General features: G+C 33.1%; 1 protein-coding gene across 2 annotated transcripts; it reads left to right on the top strand.

Annotated features, from left to right (window-relative positions):
• Positions 1-583: 583 nt before the first annotated feature.
• Positions 584-11,028, top strand: LOC132753935 (solute carrier organic anion transporter family member 2A1-like). 2 transcript variants are annotated; one of them, XM_060744496.1, is made up of 12 exons: positions 584-821; positions 1,138-1,224; positions 1,869-1,985; positions 3,693-3,995; positions 4,712-4,892; positions 5,329-5,547; positions 6,882-7,046; positions 7,373-7,562; positions 7,777-7,927; positions 8,386-8,543; positions 8,892-8,956; positions 10,421-11,028. In XM_060744496.1, the coding sequence occupies exons 1-12, from the start codon at positions 711-713 to the stop codon at positions 10,714-10,716; spliced, it is 2,043 nt and encodes a 680-aa protein (XP_060600479.1). In that variant the 5' UTR covers positions 584-710; the 3' UTR covers positions 10,717-11,028. The 2 variants fall into 2 exon arrangements, with proteins under 2 accessions (XP_060600479.1, XP_060600480.1); XM_060744497.1 differs by lacking the exon at positions 3,693-3,995 and having other exon boundaries at positions 586-821.
• The last annotated feature ends 13,159 nt before the right edge of the window (positions 11,029-24,187 follow it).

Here is a 24,187-nt window from a genome sequence, read left to right on the forward strand (position 1 = left end):
ATTAAAGGTAAGTTCTTGTTTATTTTGTTTAATTCTTTTATTTTTTCTTCTTTAAATTAAACATATAATGAAACAAAGCAGTCAACACATAATCAGTGCTAAAATGGAACAGTTATAAACATTGTATATTTATTTATATTCTGGAGACTCAAAAGATATATTTTCAGACTTAATATAATCTGTTTCTGAATATGCTTAAGTCATGTCACATAAATAAATATAATTGGTTAAAAGATGTTTGACAGGTTATATGGCCCTATATAACCGGTTGCCTACATACATAACTCGAGCCGCTCGGCTAATATTGTTTTGAAAATAACCGTTTATATATGGCCATGTTACCTGTCAGGAATCTTAATAACCGCAATCTGCCTTTTTAGAGAAAAAATGAGAATGGACAGCAGCTATGTTTATAAAACTATATAGACGTCTCGATTATCCAATGAAAAACAACGTTACAAACGAGCAGTATTATAAATACTATGCTTTTACGTAGTGATCAAAGCATTTTTCAATGTAATTTGATGTGTGCATTTTTCACAAATTATGTTTAAAAGTATGTGTCATCCATTCTTTTTCAAATCGAGTTGCTCTGTGTACTCTAAAGATGAAATTATTCAAATATCATACTTAGCCAAAAACAAGGCATTTAATATTAGAAAGCTAGAAAGTCGGAAACGTAGCCAAAAAGAAAGAAAGAATTTACAACAATGGAATCACGGGTTAATAATCAAGATGGCAATATAAATGTCGACACGCCGAGAGAAGACGATCCTGACACACAATGTGGATTTGGATCTTTCCGTCCTGGTTTCTTACAGGTAGGTGAACTGCTCCCCAGGCCTTCTTCTTGCTCCAAATATTGATATTTCAAACGACGGAAATAACAATCGATTGATGACTTCACCTTTGTTTTGTAAAACATCGATTGAAAGTTATGACACATTAATATAATAAACTTAAAATTTGACTTTATAAATAATTCCATGATTCAAAACGTACCTATGTCAAAAATTAAAGTAGCCCACAATCGGAAAATACGATTTGCTTGGGTAACACACGCTTCAAAAATATATTCATATATATTTATGGATTCAGCTTTAATGTATACATTTTTTCTTTATTCTTATTTTATAGATATTTGCACGGATTGGTGCTTTTGTTAGTTTTTATAGCTTATCAGGATTGCTGACATCAACGCTGGCTGTTTATATAAACTCTCAGGTAATTTCATTGATGAAACAATATACATGCACTAGTATGAAATTTTACATTAATGTTTTAGAGCCTTCATAGACTTATATGCCTCACATTTAGTTCGAATTGTTAATTTTTGTTAATTGTAATTTATTGATGAATACCTTCCCTTATTTCTACAAAGAAAAACTTTTTAAGATTATAATGATATTGGTCAATAAGAAACTGACAATAGCTAAACGTAAATGTTATAATTAATTATAAAAAAACTTGAATTATTCATTTTCAAATTTAATTTTACTCAGATACTAGTCTTACATAAGCACTTGTTTGGCACTTCTACTGTCAAGTTAAGTTGTATCCAATAACTTTCGACTTATCTATTTTGCTCTGTAACCCTATATACTTTTGGATTTGTCATAATCTCTAGTAAAATTCAGTATTACATCTTTATGACAAAATGGTTATCAATCCTTTTGATAACGTTTGTTGCCAACTTAACAAGAACTAGAACTGAATTGGTTGAAATTCACGAAAACAAGATCAATTAAATTATTTTAAGAATGTGATAAGATTGATGTAATTTACACGTTCGAATCTTTGATTATAATATCTTAAAGGTACCATTGTTAGTCTTTTTCAGAATATTCATATTTTCATATTTGTTACAGGTTACTATGCTAGAAAAGCAGTTTGGTTTCAGTAGCGCGGAGACTGGCTTTCTGATGAGCTGTAACGATATTGGGTTCCTTTCGTGTATTATATTCTGTGGGTTCATTGCAAGAAAGGTACACAAATTATGCTTCCTACTTTCTTTGCGTTAATTCATTTTGTGTTATTGTGTGTCAAAATGGAACATAACTAATGTTGCAATTAATATCATCTGTCATTAAAGAAACAGAATCAATCGAACTAAGTCTAAAGTTGCCACATTGTTACGAGAGGTGTTCAAATTATTATGAAACAATTTTAGAACCTGCCTAATTATTTACTCGCATGTGTTTAATTGCAAAAGATCAGGGATCCATGGCAAAAGTAAAACATTCTATACCTTTTTTGGCCAGCTTTCTAAAGTCCGATTTATGCATGATTGCTCAAGTTTGCTCCATTCATCTTTGAGATCCTTTTTAAGACCGGACATGGTATAAATCTTGCGTTCATGTTACCTACGTTTCAGTATACCCTAGATACCAAATCCATGGGACCTGCATCTGGGCTTTTTTGCATCCATTCTGCAGGTGTTATGTAATTCACTTTGCGTTTGTCGAGAAAGCTAATGGTCATTTTAGCGGTATGATAAGAGGCCGTGTCTTGTTTGAATACCATATCGTTCTCTCTTCCAGGAAAAACAAAGTTGCGGAGCAACTTTTTTGAGAAATGGCTTTAGAACTTTGTCTATGTAATATTTTGCATTGACTTTTACCCCTTTATTGATAATAAATAGAGATGTTTTGCCGTAGCTTAAACCATCAGTTTGTTCAGATCTGTCTTACTAGTTCGAACGAAGCAAACACAACATCGATCATAACTAAAGCCAATAAAAATATAGCCTCGTCTGTGGTGTCAACACTTTTTCATTTTCCACAGTAAAGACGGAGATATAGGCGTCATGATCGAGCGAATCCTTTCAAAATCTGGGCCTCACTATAAACACGGTAGTTTTGCTATTACTCTGTTGATATTGCATGGAGACAGCCATATTTAGCTGCCATTTCTTTTTGTGGGAGGATTAACCAACGTAATCATATTACGGATTTTACGTACGACATCAGCAGTTGCTGCTGTGCGACGTATAGTAAAAGAACCACTTTTACCTGTTTTGCGTAGGTTATTTCGAAAAGCACCTTTACCATGTTGAATGCGATGCACAACAGCAGCAAAACAGTATGTTCCATCTGTTTTACTTGTTTCGCAATGTTTCTGTAGGACATTTTTGGCTTCAAAAGTCCTTAAATAAAGCCTTGATAATAGCTTAAATCAATTTGTTCTATCTAACCAGATTGGATTTCCGATTCAAATGAGATAGGTATATGTATGACACACTACTTTACATTTATTAATCGCTTTGCACAAGTTTTTGTAAGCTATACAATCTTAAAACGTGTTTTGAATGTGTTTCATAATAAATGGAAACCTTTAGTATGATTTTTTCACTGCTCTCTAGGTACGTAGCTCAGCATTTCCCGGGTATTTTTTTACGAGATTGCACACACTTTTCTCATTCTTAAGATCTTTTAGCATGTACGTTTTCCAAAATTCTATAATGGATAATTCAATTTAATCTACCACAACTACATGAACAAGTGCATTAGTTACACTTAAATATTTTTGAACAACTTATAAAATTGACAAAGAAAATTATTATTATGATAAATTCTGTTATCCTTCACGACTCAATTGGTATATACATTCATGTATTCCGAATATAGTCACTAAATTTTAGAATCCATTACCATCATTCGTCTGTAAATAAAAGTCAATTTGTTTTTGTTAAGGTACATATACCAAGAGGTTTGGGGATCAGCACCATTTTGTATGGTATATGTGGTATAATGTGCTCTTTACCATACTTTATACAAGATCTTTCCTCCTATGAAATCGATCAGATGACTAATAACCTTGATATACAAACAAATACAACAGCTCCTGGTGGAAAAGTCCCAATGTGTGTAAATGATACATCAAATGGTGACAGAGATAGATGTTCTGCAGATATTGAAGGTGTTGCAAAATCAATGACTGTTGTTCAACAACTTCAAATCAAGAAAGTTGCATATTGCATTATTGCTATCGGAATGGTAAGAATGTCGTAAATATGGATATAAATTATAATTGTTTCTAGCTCAACTATCCCCAGAATAATCGAGCTAATGCAGTCACCCATTTGTCGGCGTCGGCGTCCCTGTGGTTAAGTTTTTGCGTGTAAGCTGGTATCTCCATAACTACTGAATGGAATGGATTGAACCTTCACACACTTGTTCTCTGTGATAATCTAACATGATTTGCACAAGTCCTATAAATTATTTGCATAATTATGCCCCATTTATCGACTAAGAAATTCTTGGTTAAATGTTTGCATGTATGCATGTATCTCCATACGAGTAAAGGGTGTGTGCCTTTATTTGGAACAATTTTATGCATTCATAATAATAAAGCAGCGAATAACCCGATAAATATCTTAATAACAAGCCTTTGTACCATTTCGGATAATTTTATGTTTTCATGTAGGTAAGCATTATTATACTCAATGAAACACCCTTGTGTAGTGTTTCTAGTCGAGCGTTACTGTCCTCCGACAGTTCTTGTTTGTTAAAAGGTGATATGAAAATAGTAGTTTTTATCAATCTCTCATCTTTTAAGTATTACAAAGACCTCTACACTATCAAAAGAATCACAACAACGTTACATGAGTATATTCAGATAATCGACAAATCATTAGAAAAGTTCCGACTATAAAATGATTAGTCCAATCTCTGTAAAAGTACATTTAGATTTATAGCAATTTTAATTTTAGGTGTTTCAAGGTGTCGGAAAGTCAGTCAGGTATCCATTCATAACTCTTTATGTAGACGACGCTGTCGACAAACGAAAGACAGGTTTTTATATGGGAATTATCATAGGGACTGCGATTTTTGGTCCTGCTCTGGCTTACCTTGTTGGTGGACTGTTTAATAATATATACATTACACTCGAAAGTAAGTAATGATCGTTCTTATGTCAATTCCTTGAATGCATTTAACATCAAATTCATTGCAATATTCAAAGCATTCTAGTCAAGTTTCCGGGATAAATGTATTTATTTTATGTTGGGTTTTGAGTCGCACCATCACAGTAAACTTCATATGGCAGCTTTCAAGATTTAGTGTTGGAGGAGAACCTCCCGTGCTCCTCTGTTAATTATTATAGGCACACGCAGGTACAATAGAAGCACTACGTCATTCCATAATCTTGCTTCCTTACGTGAAAAAATAAAAATCTCCCCGGCGGGATTCTAACACACGCAACGGCGAAAGTAAAGTTGTTTGTAGTCAAAAATTTTAACCACTAGGCTACGATCGTCCTTAAATAAAATGTTTGGTATTAACGACGTTTAATAAGCAAACAGCTTGTAATGCTGTAACTAAATTTCAGAGGTTGACATAACACCAAAGGATCCAAGATGGATCGGTGCATGGTGGTTAGGATTTGTTGTATTTGGCGCCTGTTCGGTAGTTTTTAGTCTGCCGATCATGCTTTTCCCGCGCAAACTGAAAAGTAAAAGTCGAATGAAAGATTTGGAAATGACTGGGGAGAACGTGGAACACGTTACACATAAATCGACTGGCCAGACTTTCATTCAGGAAGTGAAAGGTAAAATATGATTATAATATTTCAAATTTAGCACATTGAATATCAAGCAATAATTAACATCAATTGTTTTATTATAACAATTAGTGATTTACAATGGAAAATTAATGTTGAACAATTGTTTCAAACGCATGATCTATAAAATGTGTTATTGCAACAACATTTTTAACCTTAAGGAATTACACAGTATCTGAACGAAATTATATTTATTTGCATTTTTACTTCTTTTGGTTTATTCCATGTGCAAGTGTTATCAGTGCTCACACTTAAGCCTCTATCATATCAGCCACACGACATTTTGTTCGTACGAGGTCGCAGGCAATTTTGAAGTCAATCCGGACAGATTTGTAGATCGTAAGGCAGATGTACGCTGTTCGTACGGCGCCTCATGGCTCGCACGATATTTTAAGCTTGAAAGTAGTACAAAAACAAACAACATTTCGTACGGTCGTCGCAAAATGACCCTGCATCAGACGTACGATTGTTAAGATTGTCGTTAGGCAATCGTACGAAATTAAAAATCAAACCGGGATGGTAATCCAACCACAAAGGTTATATTTGATTAATACTATTCTAAGACGGAGACTTCGTGAAGAAGAAGTGCGCCACGCAATATTTCTTGCCCAGCTTATCAGTGCTCAACAGGATCGGAGAAGACGGGCAAGGCGTTGGTGAGCCAAATCCTGGATTGCACGACGTCGGTTGTTTGGCCTGTATCACACCCTCTTCCAGACGCTGGAAAGAGAGTCCTAGGGTGATTACATGGACAACATAAGTATGAGCTGCAACATGTATGTGATTTTGAAATGATATGATTTCTATGAGACGCGCAACTGACGCAACAGTCGTAGGACTGCCGCATGGCTGTCGATCGATTTACACGTCTGTCTTACGATTGTCAACTTTCATGTGACAGCATTCGTTTACGGCCTCACGATGCTCGTAAGGCAGCCAAGTGGTCGTCGCAAGACAAACGCTAAACATAATGACTTGAGAACTTCTTGAAATCGTGTCGTACGATTGTCTCAAGACTGTCTTGAGACGTCCAAAATATGTCAAAAAATCGCAGAAATAATGTGCGTGTCGAGATGTTAGTTTGCGACGTTGTAGCAACCTAGCGACCTGAAGAATTTGTACGACTGTCTTGCGCCTGCCGCACAAAACACAGCGATTTATTTCAAAATGCGTTCGTACAACTGCCGTAAAGCTGATATGATAGAGGCTTAATTACTGGGATACATAATAGATTTCATATTGAATATACATGTATATCACAGGTTACATATAGAGACATGTTTCTAATTACATGTATGTCTTTGTCTGATTTTGACATACAGATTTTGGTAAAACGATTTGGCGATTGTTACGTAATCCGATCTACATAACCATTGCTTTGTCATCAGTTATCAGCGTTATCGGCTTGTCGGGCATGTTGTCATTTATGCCGAAATATCTTGTGATCCAGTATACAATTCCTCTCTGGAAGTCGAATATCATTATTGGTAAAAGGATATCAAAAATATTTTTATTGGATTTATTTTGTTAGAATTGGTAAATGCAGTAGTAAAAAGCAAAGAAAAAATAAATATAATTAAAAAAAAAAATCATGTGCTGATTCTTTTTAATAGAAGGTAATATGTTCCATATAGAACATATTATATTATTCATCTATTGAAATATTATAACATGTTAACAAAACGAAGACACGGATGCACAGATAGATAGGATCGCAAATGTGTATCTTATTAAAGTAATTCTAAAGGTTTGAATTAAACTGTTAGTTTGACGCTAATAATCTCCGCATAATTGTAACACTGTTATTTTGCAGCTATAAGTACAATAGCTGCATTAGCGATGGGCTCATTTCTAGGTGGATTAGTTTCACGCCGAGTTGAGATGACTCCCCGGACATCTCTAAAGATGTTATTGATATTCGACTTTATAAATTTAATTTGTATGAGCACGGGGTTCTTTCTCGGATGCGATCAACCGACGCTTGTAGGTGACAATGGCCACGGGTATGTTCAATTAAATTATTGAATTGTATGAAACATTAATCTGACAAAACATACATTTAGAAAAAAACGTAAATGTTTTACATATTTAAGTCCTCCAGACGTCATCCTTTTCCAGTAACATGAAGTTTTCTTGAAATTATCGCAAAAAGGTCATTTTCAATTCGATGTTTAATGCATTTCTTTATTGTGTTTTTTCTTCTTCTTAAATCAATAGACGTGAGCTGAATTCACTTTATTCGCCAATAGAACGATCTTGTATACTTGGTTGTTCTTGTGATGATGGTGCATATTTCCCGGCGTGTGGTGAAGATGGGCGTACATATTTCAGTCCCTGTCATGCTGGCTGCACAGAACAAATTGCTCAGGTAAATAACACTATTACCATAACCAACAATGTAACGAGCTGGTCTTTATCTGCATCATATTTAGAATTGCCATTTAGTTTAATAGATAATTTACTTCTATTCTAAAGTATACCGAGAAAATCTGCTCATGCATTGCCATAAGCAACTAATTATAAGTTTCTTTCCCTTAAGGAGTAACACATTGCTATTCTTTATAAAAATTGTACGTGTCAAGATATTATTTAATCAACAGTGCTGTATGTTATTTTTTTCTAAAATGTTTGGTTTAATTTCTGCTTCTATTGTGGTCTCAAATGTATTTGTTTTCAATAATGTATTGGTATAATAGGATTTACTTGATGATAAGAACATAAAAAAGTAAAGGATTAATGCTGAATATTCGTGATTCATTAATAACTTTATGCATGATATTCATATTTCACTTTGTTTCATGTCATTCATATATCACTGCATTACAGTCATTCTTCAACTGCACGTGCATCAATTCGGGGAAAGCGACACCAGGACTATGTGATCAAGGATGTTCTTCAAAATTGTACATCTATTCTGCAATAACATTTATTGGAAGATTTGTTGATGCCTTTAAAATCATTCCAATCATAATTGTTAATTTAAGGTAATGCTTTACGATTGATTGTTGATGTGATTGAATTGTAAACCAGTATAATTCTATAAACTCCCGGATTCATTAAGCCTCTTAGATACTACAAAAGTTCTTGTTTATCAATTCAACGTGTATTTTCTAGATGAGACAAACTATAGATTTTTGAAGAGCACTTAATGAGTTTCATATTTGGGAAAGGTTATTTCAAATTTAGATTTTTTAGATCGGCTGTATCAAACCTATGTATCTTTGATATTAAACATAAATTGTCAATGACTGAAAATGTAGGACCAATATTAAGAATGAAGTATTGTTTAGGAGGATCTTTAAGATCACACTTAACATCAATTTGTATTTCAGGTGTGTTGAGGAGAGAGACCGAGCATCTGCTTCAGCATTTTCTGGATTTTTATCGTCAGCGTTAGGTATTCAGACTAATCAACAGTTAAATCAATGGATGAATTCTTTTTCGATGCAATTATCACCGCTTGGAGATAACTTTGACTATTAATAGTTATAAGTAGACGTTAATGGGTCAATGTTAATCATTTATTAATAAGTTATAGCAATTTTTCCATCGATATGAGAAATTTACACCATTAGTTGTAGTTTGATCATTTCTACGCTTTTCCAGTATGTAGGTTTTTCATAAAAAAAACCACTGATTTTGTTGTTGTTTTTCGTCCGCAACAACAATATCCAGTTGCCTACCTCCAAAGTCCAGGTCACATTTTGAGGTTAAAGATGCGTATGGTCTGTTATATGGTATATTTTGTGTCCAGTTCATAACTTTCACTTTTATCAAGGGATTTTAAAAATACTCGGCACAAATGTTAACAATAACAAGACGTCAAGCGCAACAACAAGTCGCCTACCTCGAAGGCCAGGGTCATGCTTTAAGGTCAAAGCTTAACATGGTCTGTTAAAGGGTTAATTATGTGTACAGTCCATTTCTTATTCATACATAAAGGGATTTTGAAATTACTTGGCGAAAATGTTCACAATAATAACAAGATTTATCATGAACAAAACCTGGACCCTTACTTCAAAGGTCAAGGTCCATTAGTGGTCAAAGGTCTTTCATCATATTTATTTTGTGTCCAGTCTGTAATATTATATCGTTCAAAGGATCTTAATGTAACAAGACTAATGTTTACAATAATAAGACAAGTCATGCGCAACACCAGACCCCTACTTCAAAGGTCAGGGTCACATTTGGAGGTCAAAATCTAAAATGGTCTGATTCAGGGTATGATGCAAAGTCAGGCCCATGCAAATAAAATGCCATTGGTGAATCGCCAACGAAAAAGTAACGGGCTTGGCACTTTATATATCCTGTAATAGACCATACTCTGTATTGATTTTGCATTTGTATTTTTACATTTTGTAGCTTTAAAATAGTGATAACTATACAAATTATTTTCTGTTAACAAATACACAGGAGTTATTTCATTATATTTCTTTAGTGAATATATCGTTACTTGCATACGCAAATCTAGCATTGATCAATTGTTTGCACTGAAAGTCCAGCTTTTGAAATAGCACTTTGTGTGCTTCACGTAAAACTTAGGATTTGGACGTTGGTATCTCTTGTTTGTTTTGTTTATTGAAAGAAAGTTACGGCTAAATGATTAACACTGTATCACATGTCTTTCAGTTTATACTTATGATAGTGATTTCCTTGGACGAAAATACATTTTGTAATTTAAACTAAATTGGTTGACAATAAAATATTCCAGACATTTTATTGATTTATAAGCATATTTCTTTAAATATGATTATAAATCTTTATCGTTTTAAGTACAGGTGAAATTGCTCAACCATATATGTACGAAGGCAAGATTGATAATACTGCGTTCAAAGCCTTTGCGTATATTTGTATTTTCTAGGATGGATGCCCGGTCCAGTTATATTTGGTGCTATTGTCGATGGAACATGCTCTTTGTGGAAATACACGTGTGGAGAACGTCAGTCTTGTCTACTTTACGACATCATACTTTTTCGAAAGGTCATCCACGGATACGGAACAATAGCAACAGCTTTATCAATATTCACTGTCTTCTTGTTGTACATATACTTGCGAGTTAAAGGAATAACTAAATGGAGGGAACACGACAAAAAAGCTGATAAAGATAATAAATTGGTAGATCACTTTGGAGAGAGAGACGAGGGTGTTAAAGAATAAAAAAAGCTTACGTTTAAATCAAGGAATTTCAATTAATTTCAAATAGTTAATTCATAAAAATCTACAATTTGCATGATCTAAAAGTGAAAGAAAGTTGTGCGTCACCGGCCTCATCTTCGTGTCATCTGACCTTAAATTTGAATAGTTTGCTAATGTCAAGGGCAGATAATTCAGAGCAAATGTTAGCTAGGAATTATCTTTCTGTTTTTCATATACCTTTTTAGTGATTGTGCAAAATTTCAATAATAAGCAGTTGGTAGTTTCTTCATATTTTCCTTTACTCAATTATATCCAATTAAAAATGATAATTTTTTAAGAATTTTCAGTGTCTGTACTAACACTAATAAAGGGAACACATAGGATTGAATGGAACTCCATGCTTTTATTTATTTTGATCAAGGATGTATAAACACAAAATCAATAGTAGAAATTATGTTTGACAGACGTATATACATATATAAGTTATTCACCCTCGAAATGACCTAAAAACCCCAAAATAATAAAATTAACTGAAAAACGTTCATATAAATTCTGTTATTTAATTTTAATGTATGGGTATATGTACTCTTAGCATACGACTTTAATTATTTAGACAAGTTAAATGAAGGGGAAGTTGCTTGTTGTATATGTTTCACAAAGAATTTCAATGGTTAATAAAAATCACAGTTAATTCAACAATGTTTCATATTTTTATATACGCAAAAGCAGCAATATCAAATTGTGGCTTTAAAGTTTAAACGAATACCGTAGCAAAGAGCAGCTTTTCAAAGTTCAACAGAATGTGCAATTCAAACCTTTTGCTATATAGATCTCTACAGACTCTGCATGGGAATCAGTATTTACAAAAAGATTCTTCATTGTAAACTTTGAATATATAACATATGTCATTGTAATAGTATTAATGCAATCATCATTCCCACTATTATGCCGCTGTAACATTGAGTTTGATACATAAGAAAACAGTTTAGTGTTGTTATATTTTTCTGGTCTTTGGAGATCATTTATCCCTATAATTCTATTAGAATTTATGTTTGAATACTACTTAAGCCGGTAATAGTGGTGTGAGAGATGTTGCACTTTTCATTATGTCTCCTCGACAAACTTAATAAAACGGAGTCTGTGATTTTCAACATTAACGTTTTGTTCTTGTTGCTTTCTTTCTAGAATTATAATTTTTCACAAGGTACCAGGAGCAAATATTCCCTCCACGGATTCTGATTATAATTTTTAAGCAAATCTGACATGGCAAATGCTACATATTATTTGTTTGAATGCATATAACGTCATTGACAGAATGCTTTAGGCCCCGTACAAAAACTGGAAATAATTCTTATGTTAAAGATCGCTCACAGCAGTTCTGCGCAAGTAAATATTCTTTAACAAAATGAATAAATACAATTAAAATAGATCGAAACGTATAGTGTTATAAATAATTTAAAGGGTCAGGCATGAAACAAAAAATCTATATAAGGGGTGTTCCCTCGGAAGCAGTGAAATATAATATGAAAATTTCAAACACGCTTTGATTGAGTCTGTTCATGACTGATAATGTTAAAGTGCAATATATCCCTAGCCCCTAACCCTCCATTATGCGGTATTCTATCTTTATATTACTATAATAATAATTACTGGAAATAATGATTCCGAAATACCAAAAAAATGTAAAACATTGAAGTGAAGTACGGGGTCATATTTTACAGCTACCACCCGGCAAGATGTCAAATCATATAAAATTCTTCTCCAAACATAAGTTCATTATCAATGAGTCGGCAGAGAAAAGATGTTAAGTAAATATGTAAATGATAAAACAAGTGAGGTTTTATGTAGGCGTAAAATGGTTAGCACTATCCTAATCATCGTCTCTAAAAGTCAACAAATTGATATATTGAAAAATTCAGATGTTTTATGACAGTAAAATGCAACAGCTCTTATACCGATGTATTTTGGTAGAGACAACGTGTTATGCATAATTTAATTTTAGCCTGGTTCTACGATATTAAATCTCGGTAAACTAAAGGCAGTTTCATAGTCACTAATTTGTTTACGTAGACAAGAAAACAAATTGTTTTTTTCCATTTCAAGAAAATGTAAATAAAATGTTTGCAACAAAGCTTGGACATGCAGTGTAAAGCTGATGTATTTGAATGTTTTTATGTACTAGTATTTTTATTGACGACTCGCAAAATATATCGTCCAATTCCGCTGGGAAATCGTGCGTCTTATTCAAAATGATGTAATTATAAGACTTGGATGCTTCGTAGCCGAACAAACTTCATTCTATAAAATACAGGACGTTTTTATATAACATAAAGGAAACGCGTATTCGCGTAATATGTTTCTGATTATAATACCGAAGTGGAAATACGTTTTGTTTTGTGCTCAGTAGAGACAGTAGGTGGACTTGGATTAATAATATACTATCTGATAATTGACAGCAACAATGGTAACAATATAATTGTCTACTTGGTTTCTATTAGAAATCGCTTTTGGACAGACACTTAATTAGATATATTTTATAGTAAATGCAATGTCTATACCAAATGCAAATTACTGTCATGGTTAATTCAGATGGTTTCTAACAATCTTGCATAATTTCAGACTTCTTAAATATGTATGTATTCTTTATGGAATGTATTGACTAAATAAGATTGACAATATTTTGATACGGGGTGAATTTCTTCATGACTTGTCTATGGTTTGAATAATATGGGACACAATAAATTTTGTATTTAACGAAACTAGTCTAGCACTTTATATAAGAATTTTATGTCATCTTTGTCAGAGAGGCTCATGAAAATTCGTCTAGGCAATTGGGCGTATACAACATAAGATAACGAAGCAAATGCGCTTACGAAGGTTTGAAATACTAATGATTTACTATTTTAATAGTTAAAGCATGTGTTGTCATGTAGAATATATTCGATTTTTGAAAAATATAACACTTCGTGCTCTTATGTGAAAATCTGGCATTTTCGTTATTAAAATAAAGGCAATAAGACTTAAAATAGGCAATGATAACAAATATTATTACATCAAATTGATATTATAAGTGCCAAAAACTACCTAACATATTTATTGCTTGCCATTTGATAAATATATTTAACCGTTCATCAAAATAAAATGTATTATTATTTGTAATCGTAGATCCTGAAACATAATCCCACACTTCTTTCTCTAAACATAAACACCAATTACAAGACATCTTTTGTTTTAAAGGATTGTTCGCATACTCGTATATAGATACTTTTATATACTTATACATACGAGTATATGAATATCATATTAGTTTTAAGTAATACATATAATCTTCACATAAACATTGTTATACTGAAAACTAAATTAATACTTTTTATAAGGTTTCTAATACATATCGTTTTAGTTGCTGGTTCAGTTGGGGATTACGTTTATTGAACGCCGCCTTTCCTTGATGATCTTGATTATAATATTTTACATGTGTACCTTTGCTAAGTTTTACAATGTTTGAAACTTAAGTTAGTATTGTTGATTATATTGTGCGTGAAACGTTTATTATTTGAAAGAAAATAATATATCCAATTATCAGAATGAAATTAAGTTTTGAAAAATGCTTTCATCTTTAACGATACAATATGCTAATATACTGTCTCTTAACAAAAATCTGCATGCTATCAATTATCAAGATTTCCTGGCATTGGTTAAGGAATAAATTTATTTGTTTTGGGCTGAACTTTAAAGAATAAATAAAATTTGTCCACCAGCTTTACCTCAAATGAGTGGGTTATTATTCTCGTCAAAAATCGTATATTCGGCGATACGAAAGCCTTGTATATTACCTTTATTATTGCAGACGACAATTTGTACGGAAATCTGACAAATCCAACGCCGGGCTTCATTTCCTTTATTGTTCTTCTTTAAGACCCAATGGGAACTGTTTAATATCTATGGACTTGAAATGCCTAATTACAGCTTATTCAGGGAAGCATATTCCTGTGGGTTTTTTTCGATATTTTTTATGTGAAGGGATTTTTATTTGAAATACACTTAATATACATTTATTCATTTTACGTATACATGTATACATATTAATTGTTTAATAAGGCACTGACATATTATTATTTACCTGTATCGGTCAAAAACTATGTAAACAGTCTAAGTCAGAGTCAACAAAACTTACATAAAATTAAAAAATGGACAACAGAAAAGAGTTTTAAATTTTCAAAGTAAAAAGCCAAATCTGTTTATTTTACTTTACCGGTTACGGCATATTCAGAATGACACTGACTTTTGCATATCCGATTCCAAATTCATGTTGTTTATGAAACAAATTTGTATTTGATTAATATTTGATGAGAATCTCTCCTTTATTCCACATATAAAAAGGTTAAAAACTTAATGTTCAAAAGATTTAGATTTATTAAAGGTTTTGTCTAGTACGAACTTACGATCAAATTCCTCAACATTATTGAAATTATTTAGAAGTCTTATCAGATAATTTAAATCTGAGTATGGTTCCATAGTGTACGGTTCGGCTAGGAAATCGTATTTACGCATGCTAGTTTCTCTTCTATCATCAAGGCCATTGTTAAGCATTAGGCGCATTTCGAACATCGCACAAATATAAAATCTGTACGCTGAATCAGGAGAACCCTCCTTTAATCTACGTCGAAATAGCTTTCTATAAAATATACAGCTAGAGTATCATTAAGTGGTAAAATTTCCACTAGAAAAAAAATTTTCAAACCAACATGTTAGAGCGAAATTTTAAACAAAGCAAAGGAAAAAACATTAGGCCTTCGAGTACAACCTGTATCTCTTAGGACTTAGACTATAATTCTTAAGTCGATGTTTCTAGTTCCCTGCCCTACTTCTCCCGTGCTCAATTTTTGCTTTTAGGACTTCAATCTTCCACCGTGTGTCGCCATACACTGCCTTTCTTATAAGCGCAGGTCCTCTATGCTCGTTGGTGCTCTCTCATTTCAACACGTGGCTGGGTCAGATGAGCAACTTTAAATAAATTGTTCTCTTATCATCAATTTACGCAATGAAAAATATTATCGTTCCTCTTGTTTTTCGTTGTCACTCCACTTGAAGATTTATCCCCTCAGTCTACATATATATTTATGAACATACTCTCCTGCCTCGCGCTTGTAAGCTCTAGACTTTGTCCGAAAAAGTTTTTCAGTCAGCCAGTACCTCTTAAGAACAGATGTTTCCAATAATCACACACTTCCTCGTGAGACATGCTTGTCTATATAAGTCCCTTTCTCGTCTGAACTCAAACTCATTGCCCATATTCTCTTTTCCTAGCCTTGGCGTAAGACATCCTTATCAACAGACTTCATCAAACTTCGGTTGTTGGGGAAATCGTTATGCTAGGCCCCTCTGTGGCCGCTGTAGTCGGTCCCGCTATCTTTATCCTCCTAACTTCTATTGTTTTGTTTTCTTTTATATGGTGCTCATGTTCCATCTCTAACTATCTCTTCATCTCTCCACTGTTTCCTTCATAGAACTCTTCTTCTTTTTCTTTTGCAAAATCTGCTAGACAGTCCCTCTTTGGGACCTAGTATCTTCCGTAAAGCTATCAACTCCTCGTAGCTCATGATATTTTTTCTATGATAGCCATTTTGTAATTGATCCCGAACGAATCCATCAATTTGACAAACATGAGAAGGGACTTGTTTTGACAGGGGATTTTCTTAGACTTTTAGGATTTGCGGCGCCTTTGAACTTACTGCGCTTCTATAGTTACTACACTTGCAGTGCTTTTTGCTACATTATTTTGACTATTTAGTGTGTGCTTGTTTGTTTAGTTTTACAGCATACCAACACAGTATATACTTACCTCGGGTGTTGTAAACTTCAATACAGCACCAGGGGCTAAAGTCACAACACCTGCTGGAACTAAGAGATGCTACACTTCATTTATTCGAACTAATTCAGTCGCCTCTTTCGTTCAAGCAGGATTAAACGGTGTCTGCAATTCTTATGCCTCAACCATTTAAGGTAACGCCTCAGTCACACGCGGAAAGGTGTTTGTGCATTGTCTCTTTCATTATTAATGTATATAAAGGCCAGTTATAGCTTTAAATGCTTACTGCTTTAACCCAAAGCATGCAACACCTGCTTATCGTGTTGAAAATAACAAATAGTGTCAATAAAGTATACGTATATTTTCCAACAAAGCTCATTTCCTCGCATATGATTTATAAAACTACATGCCCATAATACACAATTTTTTTTGTACGTTAACTGTGTAAAATATTCTGTTTAATATTACATATTTAAAGCTTTAGTTCTTTTTTTGTTACACTGTTTCGTACCATTAGCACTCGTACCATTAGCATTGTGAATTGCATATTCTTTTTCTGTTAATGTACACGTAGGAAAGTTTGTGTCTTGCGTTTTATTCACTAATCCGAAAAGAGACAAAAGTGTTTCTAGGATTCTTTACTTACATGTTTTAGCATATTTTGCCTGATCTGATACAAAAGACAAGTTAAAATTTAACAATTTGATACTAGCTAAAATGTTATGACATAATATAAAGTATTCCGAACTTTAAATACAAACAAACAATCCCCAATTTCATTGACCTAGACGTTTCTCACCATTTTTCATTACATATATCAATACTAGTACTTTAAAGGATTCACTGGAATAAATTCGTCGAGAACATGGTAAAATTATCAAAATATTTTCAGATCAAGACAACATCCTTTGTGAAACATCGATGTGCATAACGATTTATTTTATCGACATGTTAAAGGGAGACACAGGCAAAATTTTCATTTCTTAATTTTGATATTTTTATTCATTATTCTGTAAATGCCCTCAAAATAAATACATTTATTTAGATAGTCAAAGGAACAAAACTTTTCTCCATGTAAAGAATAAAATGGGGGTTTCCTAACTTGACCCCGTGTGTCAGGTAAGAGCGCTAGGATTTCAGTGAACTCGAACATGTCAAATTAATGACTTAGACTTGTTTCAATCATACAATATCCCCAATATCTGTTTTTGTAACTTCAAAGGTTTGTTCAAGTCACATGACTTGTTTTAAAACTATTTGGTGATTCTATTGGCGTCTAAATTTTGTTCAACATAAATATATATATTTATGCTTCTAACCCAAAATATATAGAACTTAAACAGATATTCATCCTGGAACTTTAAGAAATGTCATTTTAGCGTGATTTAAGTACATAAGATCATTTTAATATTTTGTCATTATTTTGCCTGAATATCCCTTTAAAGTCGATATCTTTGTTCACCAGAGTCCTCTAGGAGTATTAGGATTTTCTCTCTGCTGAATGTAGTGTCTTTATTTAATGAATATCACTGTCACTGTTAATCGAAGTGGTTCCTTATAATCGATGAGATCGATGATGTTGAATTGTCAAGATGTTGGAATATGTAATCGCTTAGAAATATTTTGTTTTATACTGCTATATCATGCATGATTGGTAATTGCAATTCATGAGTAGAATTATATAACATGAAAATATAAACATGATTTATTTTATCAAATGGAAGAAGGAAATAATGGATTAAGTTTGTAGAATATTAATTCTCATCTGGATAAATCAAACCAAATTACCTGAATGTAAATTTCTCTAAAAGCAGGTGGCACGTGCTTGAATATCGTGGTTAACTCTGGTTAATACTGCATTAAGAAACAGATACGTTAAAATAACAACGGCAATCGATTAAATGAGACTATATTTTATATGTGCTTGACTATTTTTGTTTTGTAATTGCAATGTGTTCAACAGTGGTTAAACGAACCTTTCTTGAGAGCCTTCATATTATTTTTTTATAATCACTTTTTATCCTTTCATTGCAAAATGAGACAGACGTGTTTACTCACTTAAATGTTTGTATTGCACTAAATAGATAATTAACTTGTATGACAATTAACTTATTCATGACTAAAATTCTGTTTTTTTTCCTTTCTCTTTAAGTCTTTGAATAGAGTTGCAACAGTTGGCTTTTATGAATTGCATGCGTTTTACTAAATAAAATTTCATGTATTATTTTAATGTCATCGAAACAAACGTTTATTTGTAATGTTTTCATTCAATTATTTTCATAGAGAGATATATATATTCAAAGATTTTTTTTCAGGATTCTGAATAGAAACTTATCTGTTACAGCATGCTTTGCCTGATTTTGATATCAAACAAGAATAATCAAATTTAACAATTTGAAATTTGGTCTAAATATTACAGAAAAAAGCGTTATATGTAGAACTTGAAAAATGAACTGGGCAATCCCACATTCCATATCCATGGATCGAGACATTTCTCACAATATACACTTGTATTAATTAAGATCAATACGTGTTTCTTAAAGTGTGCACTGAAATGGATTTGTCGAGGACATGGTAAAAAAGTGACATATTTCCGGATCTAAACATCATCTTATGTAATACAGTTCTTCCAATGCTTTGATGAGTATAAATATCTATTTCATAGAGATGGTAACATGATATCAACCTTTTAGCCGCTCCTAGTACAGCAGTCCGTACAATCATACTATGCCATATATTCCTGACAGGATCGTGAAGACAATATCTGCGTTTAAGGGAATCCAACATTCGAGAGAAAAATAAATGAACTATTGCTTTTAATTGATAAACCATTTTTTCCTGCGGTATATACAAAATGTATTCGTAAAAACGTGTGCTATGTGCTTTAATGCTCACACGACTATTGCTCCTGTATGAAAGTGTGGGCTTCTTATAAAAAGTATGACCAAATTATGCTATGGTTAATGCTTACTTTTTCTGGCCATTTGATGTTTAATTTAATTAATTCGTTCATGGATATTATAACTCGTGATGGAAAGAACTAAAGATTTTGTGTAACATTTTATCGTTCTAATTTTTATTAACAGTTACAAAAATACACTCAACTAAATATGTAAAATTTGAGTTGAAAATGAATAAAGATATTTCTACTATTTTTACAATATTTGAAAGTTAGGTAACCATTAAAGCCATTATCTTGTAACTTAACAATTATCGTTTGAAAGGGAATGATAATTATATGTTTCAATAATTATAAAGAAATACTTTCAATTAAATAGCACACTTAATTTAACTTTTGCAAAATATTTTATGTTAAAAGAATCAATATGCCTATTGATAATCTTTTTGGCTGATTTTTTTAGAAAAATGTTATTACATTTCCTTGGAGTATAAGGTTTAATAGTTCAAGGAATTGATCTGTTTGTTTTGGGCTTATAATAATGATAATAATAATAATAATATCTTTATTTAAAGAAGGTTACACATTAAGAACATACCGTTGAGGAATGTAGAATGAATTAATTGGTTCACCATCTGTTACCTCAAATGAGTGCGTAATTATTCTCTTCACTGATTAAATGTCAAAATCAAATATTCGGCGATACAAAAGCCTAGTATATTACTTTTATTACTGCAGACGACAATTTGAACGGAAATCTGACAAATCCATACTTTATTTCCTTTATTGTTCCTATGCCCAAGTGCGAACTGTTTATATCTCTGCTTTGTAATGCCTGATTACGGCTAATTGTAAGAAGCAGATTCTCTATGCTTCAGGGACATCTTATGTGAATGAACATTCTATTGGAGGTAAACATTTAACATAGAAATGAGCAGTTTACGGCTGCTGTTGTACTTTATATTGTTGTTTTTATGATTAAACGATGTTATATGTTTAGATTAAGTTGGTTATATATGTTAAAATGTGACCATTTTTTACGTATATACTCGTAAGTATCATTCATTAGTGACACCGATATGTTAGGTTTAATCTTGGTATGTTATGGTTTTATTTAATTAAGTGTTTTATCACTAAAGGCCCATTATACTTTTATTTGCTTTTCTCAAAATCATTTTAATATAACTTAAAAAACATATAGTTTCAAAAATATTACTCAATGGTAAATGTCCTGAATAATCTTTGATCTTCCGCTGAAAAATCAGTCGTTTCTGAGGCATAATGTGCCTTTAACGGTGTAAGCTTTATTTGCTGTTATAATGTTTTGAATGTATGTATATGATTATGCTTGCCTTTGTGCATTTGTGCACAATAACGCAGCGTTTATTTGATGTCAGGTGATATAGTCTCGTGCAGACAAAGTATGGTATGGACATTTCATTGGTGTGTTTATTTGGCTCGTTGTGGTATATATGAAAATGCTCAAAGACGATTGGATACAGAAAGCAATGCAAAAGGTGCTGTTAATATGAGGCCGTTTGAAAGTTTACCGAGATTCCTATGATTGTTACTAGTAGTTGATTGAATCTCGAATGCATGCTTTTAAATTCTTAAAAAAGAACTTATAAAATCTTCTATGGACTTACAAAAAGATAAATTCAAACTAAATGTAAACTATTTCAACAATATTTAGACTTCAACACAAGGATTCATGAACAAGGTACAGAGCCCCATGCCAACATTAACAAATATCAAAAGGTAATTTCTTTATAAATATCTGATTGTATAACAAAATGTGACAGATCTCTCCAAAAGTAACAAGTGATGAATTCCATCTGTTCGTCGAGACATAAAATGTTATGTTAAGTGTAAAGCACAATGAATTTGAACTCTCTCTTCATATTGCAACATATTACATAAAATCTTCCTGGTAAATTCAATGTCTTTATCTGATGCTCATTACTGTCCTTGTTAATTCAGAATGTCTCTTGCAATCTGGTATAACTGCAGATGTTCCTAAATATGTCTGTCTTCTGTTGAAGGTATATACTAAAGGGAATATACATAATTTCGACACAGAGTGTTTGTTTTACCGACGTTTTGCAGGTTGGATTATGTATTTTTGACAACAAACCTTCAAATTTTGATTCCAGCCATGTTGTCAGCTTTTGTTGTTGTTGTGTTGGTGTTGTTGTTCTTTTGTACTTGAATTTAGTATACATGTATATCATTTTAAAAACTTCATTATATCCATGATTCGGTAGTAGCCGATCGAAAAGTATCATTTGCCAATACTTTACGTCTTAATTTTAAAAATATGTTTCACAATCGGCGATAACTCTAGTTAACATTTTGCTTTCCATGAAATGTTATTGAAAAGAGTACTTATTGATTGTTTGTTCGTTATCGATCAAATATTAGTTTTCATCTTGATGTAAATCAAACAAAATTATCTTCTTTAAAAGTATGAGTAAGCAAGCGGGCAAATTCATCGATGAACCGACTAAAATCTGTATTTTTCCTTGTAACTGTTTGTTCTTCTTTTATTTGTTTACCTTTTCGCAAAATCATTAAAAATTTAAGTGTGACAAAATGTGCCCACTTGCTTGAATGTAAAATTTATCTTTTACCCTCTACAAACACTTACTTGTATCAGTTTGATGTCGTTGAAATATTTTTCTGTATTTGCGTTCTTTAATATATACAAGTTATACTACTCAAATTTGCAAAGGATCACTTTTTCTGCAATGCGTTACTTTTGTGTTTTTGTAATAAATCTTAAAATTGATTAAAAGGAATTAAATATAATTAGTTAGGATTTGATTTTATGAACAAAATGACAACGGAAGTGTTCCTAGACGTGAGCCTGTTGCTGAAAGAGTGTGCTGGACGAAAATCAACATTTTGAAGATCACATAGAGGAGTAAAAAATATCTTGCAAATCAGGAAATGGTTGGTGTACGGTGTTTAATACCGAGTATGATGTCCGCGAGCATTAATAAAGGCCTGGCATCGCCGCCGTATGCTGCTTATGAGCCTGCGGACCTTGTAATGAGGAATCTGGGCCCATTCCTCTATGATTGGCTCCTGAACTGTTGTTGGTTGGACATGGCGTGAAGAAATGGCTTTCTGCAGCACATCCCATGCATGCTCAATCGGAATTAAATCTGGGGACCTCGCTGGCCAATCCATGCGAACTATAAATGCCTCGTCAAGATATCGGTTTGTGATGTGGGCTCTGTGTGCACGAGCGTTGTCATCCATAAGAATGAATTCAGGGCCGATTGCGCCAGCGTCCGTGTGTATATGGACGTCTTAGATTTCATTGACGTACACTACTGCCGTCAGTGTACGGTTTTCAATGATGTGTAAGTTCGTTTTCCCCTGAGCGCATATTCCCACCAAAAACCATGACTGAACCTCTACCAAAACGGTCGTGTTCTGCAACGCTTGCTTGAACTAAGCGTCCAGTTTGACTTCTCCAAGCCCTAGCCCGTCTGTCCGTGAGCCTTGACTCATAAAAGAAGAGGACAGGGGTCCAATCATTAACTGTCCATATGACATGAGTCTGCGCCCATTGCAAACGCTCTTGAATATGGCGTTATGTCAAAGGAATGCAAATTGCAGGCATCATTGACCTTAACCCAGCATCATGCAACCTGTTTCTAACAGTTTGTGTGTTTATACGCACGCCAGTTGCATTCTAGAAGTCGTTACTTAATGTCGTAGCGTTCGAGAACCGTTGGCGCCTTGTCTGATAGACGATAAATCAGTCCTGGGCTTGAGTCGTTGAACGTCCTGCGTGGCCCTGCAAGACATTTCCAGTAATTTGGAATCGGTTCCAACATCCTGGAGACAACGGTTTGGGATACCCCAAGGACATGGGCAACGTGCCTGTGTGAACGGCCAGCCTCCAATATTCCAATATCCCCGTTAATCTCATCTTCACTAAGACGACGTCTAACCTGTCGATTTGCCATTGTTTGTTAATTTCGAACACAGTTGTACAATTAAACGAAAAAAGTCTTGCTGGTTGTACATTTTAAGTGAAAGCACATGGTATTTCCATGGGTATACTTGTCCACGTGCTTATCGTGCAAGGTGTACATTACAAATCGATAACTTAAGTACGCGCTTATGAGGTCTCCGTACAGGTGTATCGTTAGCGGAAATATGATTTTAATATGATGATAATAGGAATGAAATATGCAATGTCAAAAAGGTGATCCGTATCAAATTTTGAGTTGTATAGTTCTTTTATGCTATCTTTTTAAAAATTATATTATTATATTCTGACACTCTCAAAATCTGATGACGCGTTTGTATAAACATTATGAAGTGCATATTTGATGCCATATATTCATCGATCAATTAATTAAATGCATTTCGAACGATTGATTTTGTCTTTGTTTTCGATATTTGTCACAGAGAATACCCTTAAAAACTTTTTTGTGGATCCTGCATTTATACGGCATGTAAGTCTAACTACGCTCGTATTTGTTAAGCCAGGATGTCATGAACAAAATTAATAAAAAATTAACAATTATCGAAATTCAATTGAAATAAGAACCAGCAATCCTACATTTTATCACATAAAATGCCACTTTTTCCTTACGGAAAGACTAATACTCCCATTTCAAAGTGTGCAATGAAATAATTTTGTCGATAAAATGGTAAAACAGTGAACATATTTCCGAATCAAGACAAATTCACATGTCAAACAGCAATCCAAACGCTTTGATGTGTATAACGATTTATTTTAGCCATTACGCAGCTCCTAGTCC

Source organism: Ruditapes philippinarum, unplaced genomic scaffold, assembly GCF_026571515.1.
Source record: "Ruditapes philippinarum isolate M1 unplaced genomic scaffold, ASM2657151v2 ctg401_1_1_1_1, whole genome shotgun sequence".
NCBI lineage: Eukaryota > Metazoa > Mollusca > Bivalvia > Venerida > Veneridae > Ruditapes > Ruditapes philippinarum.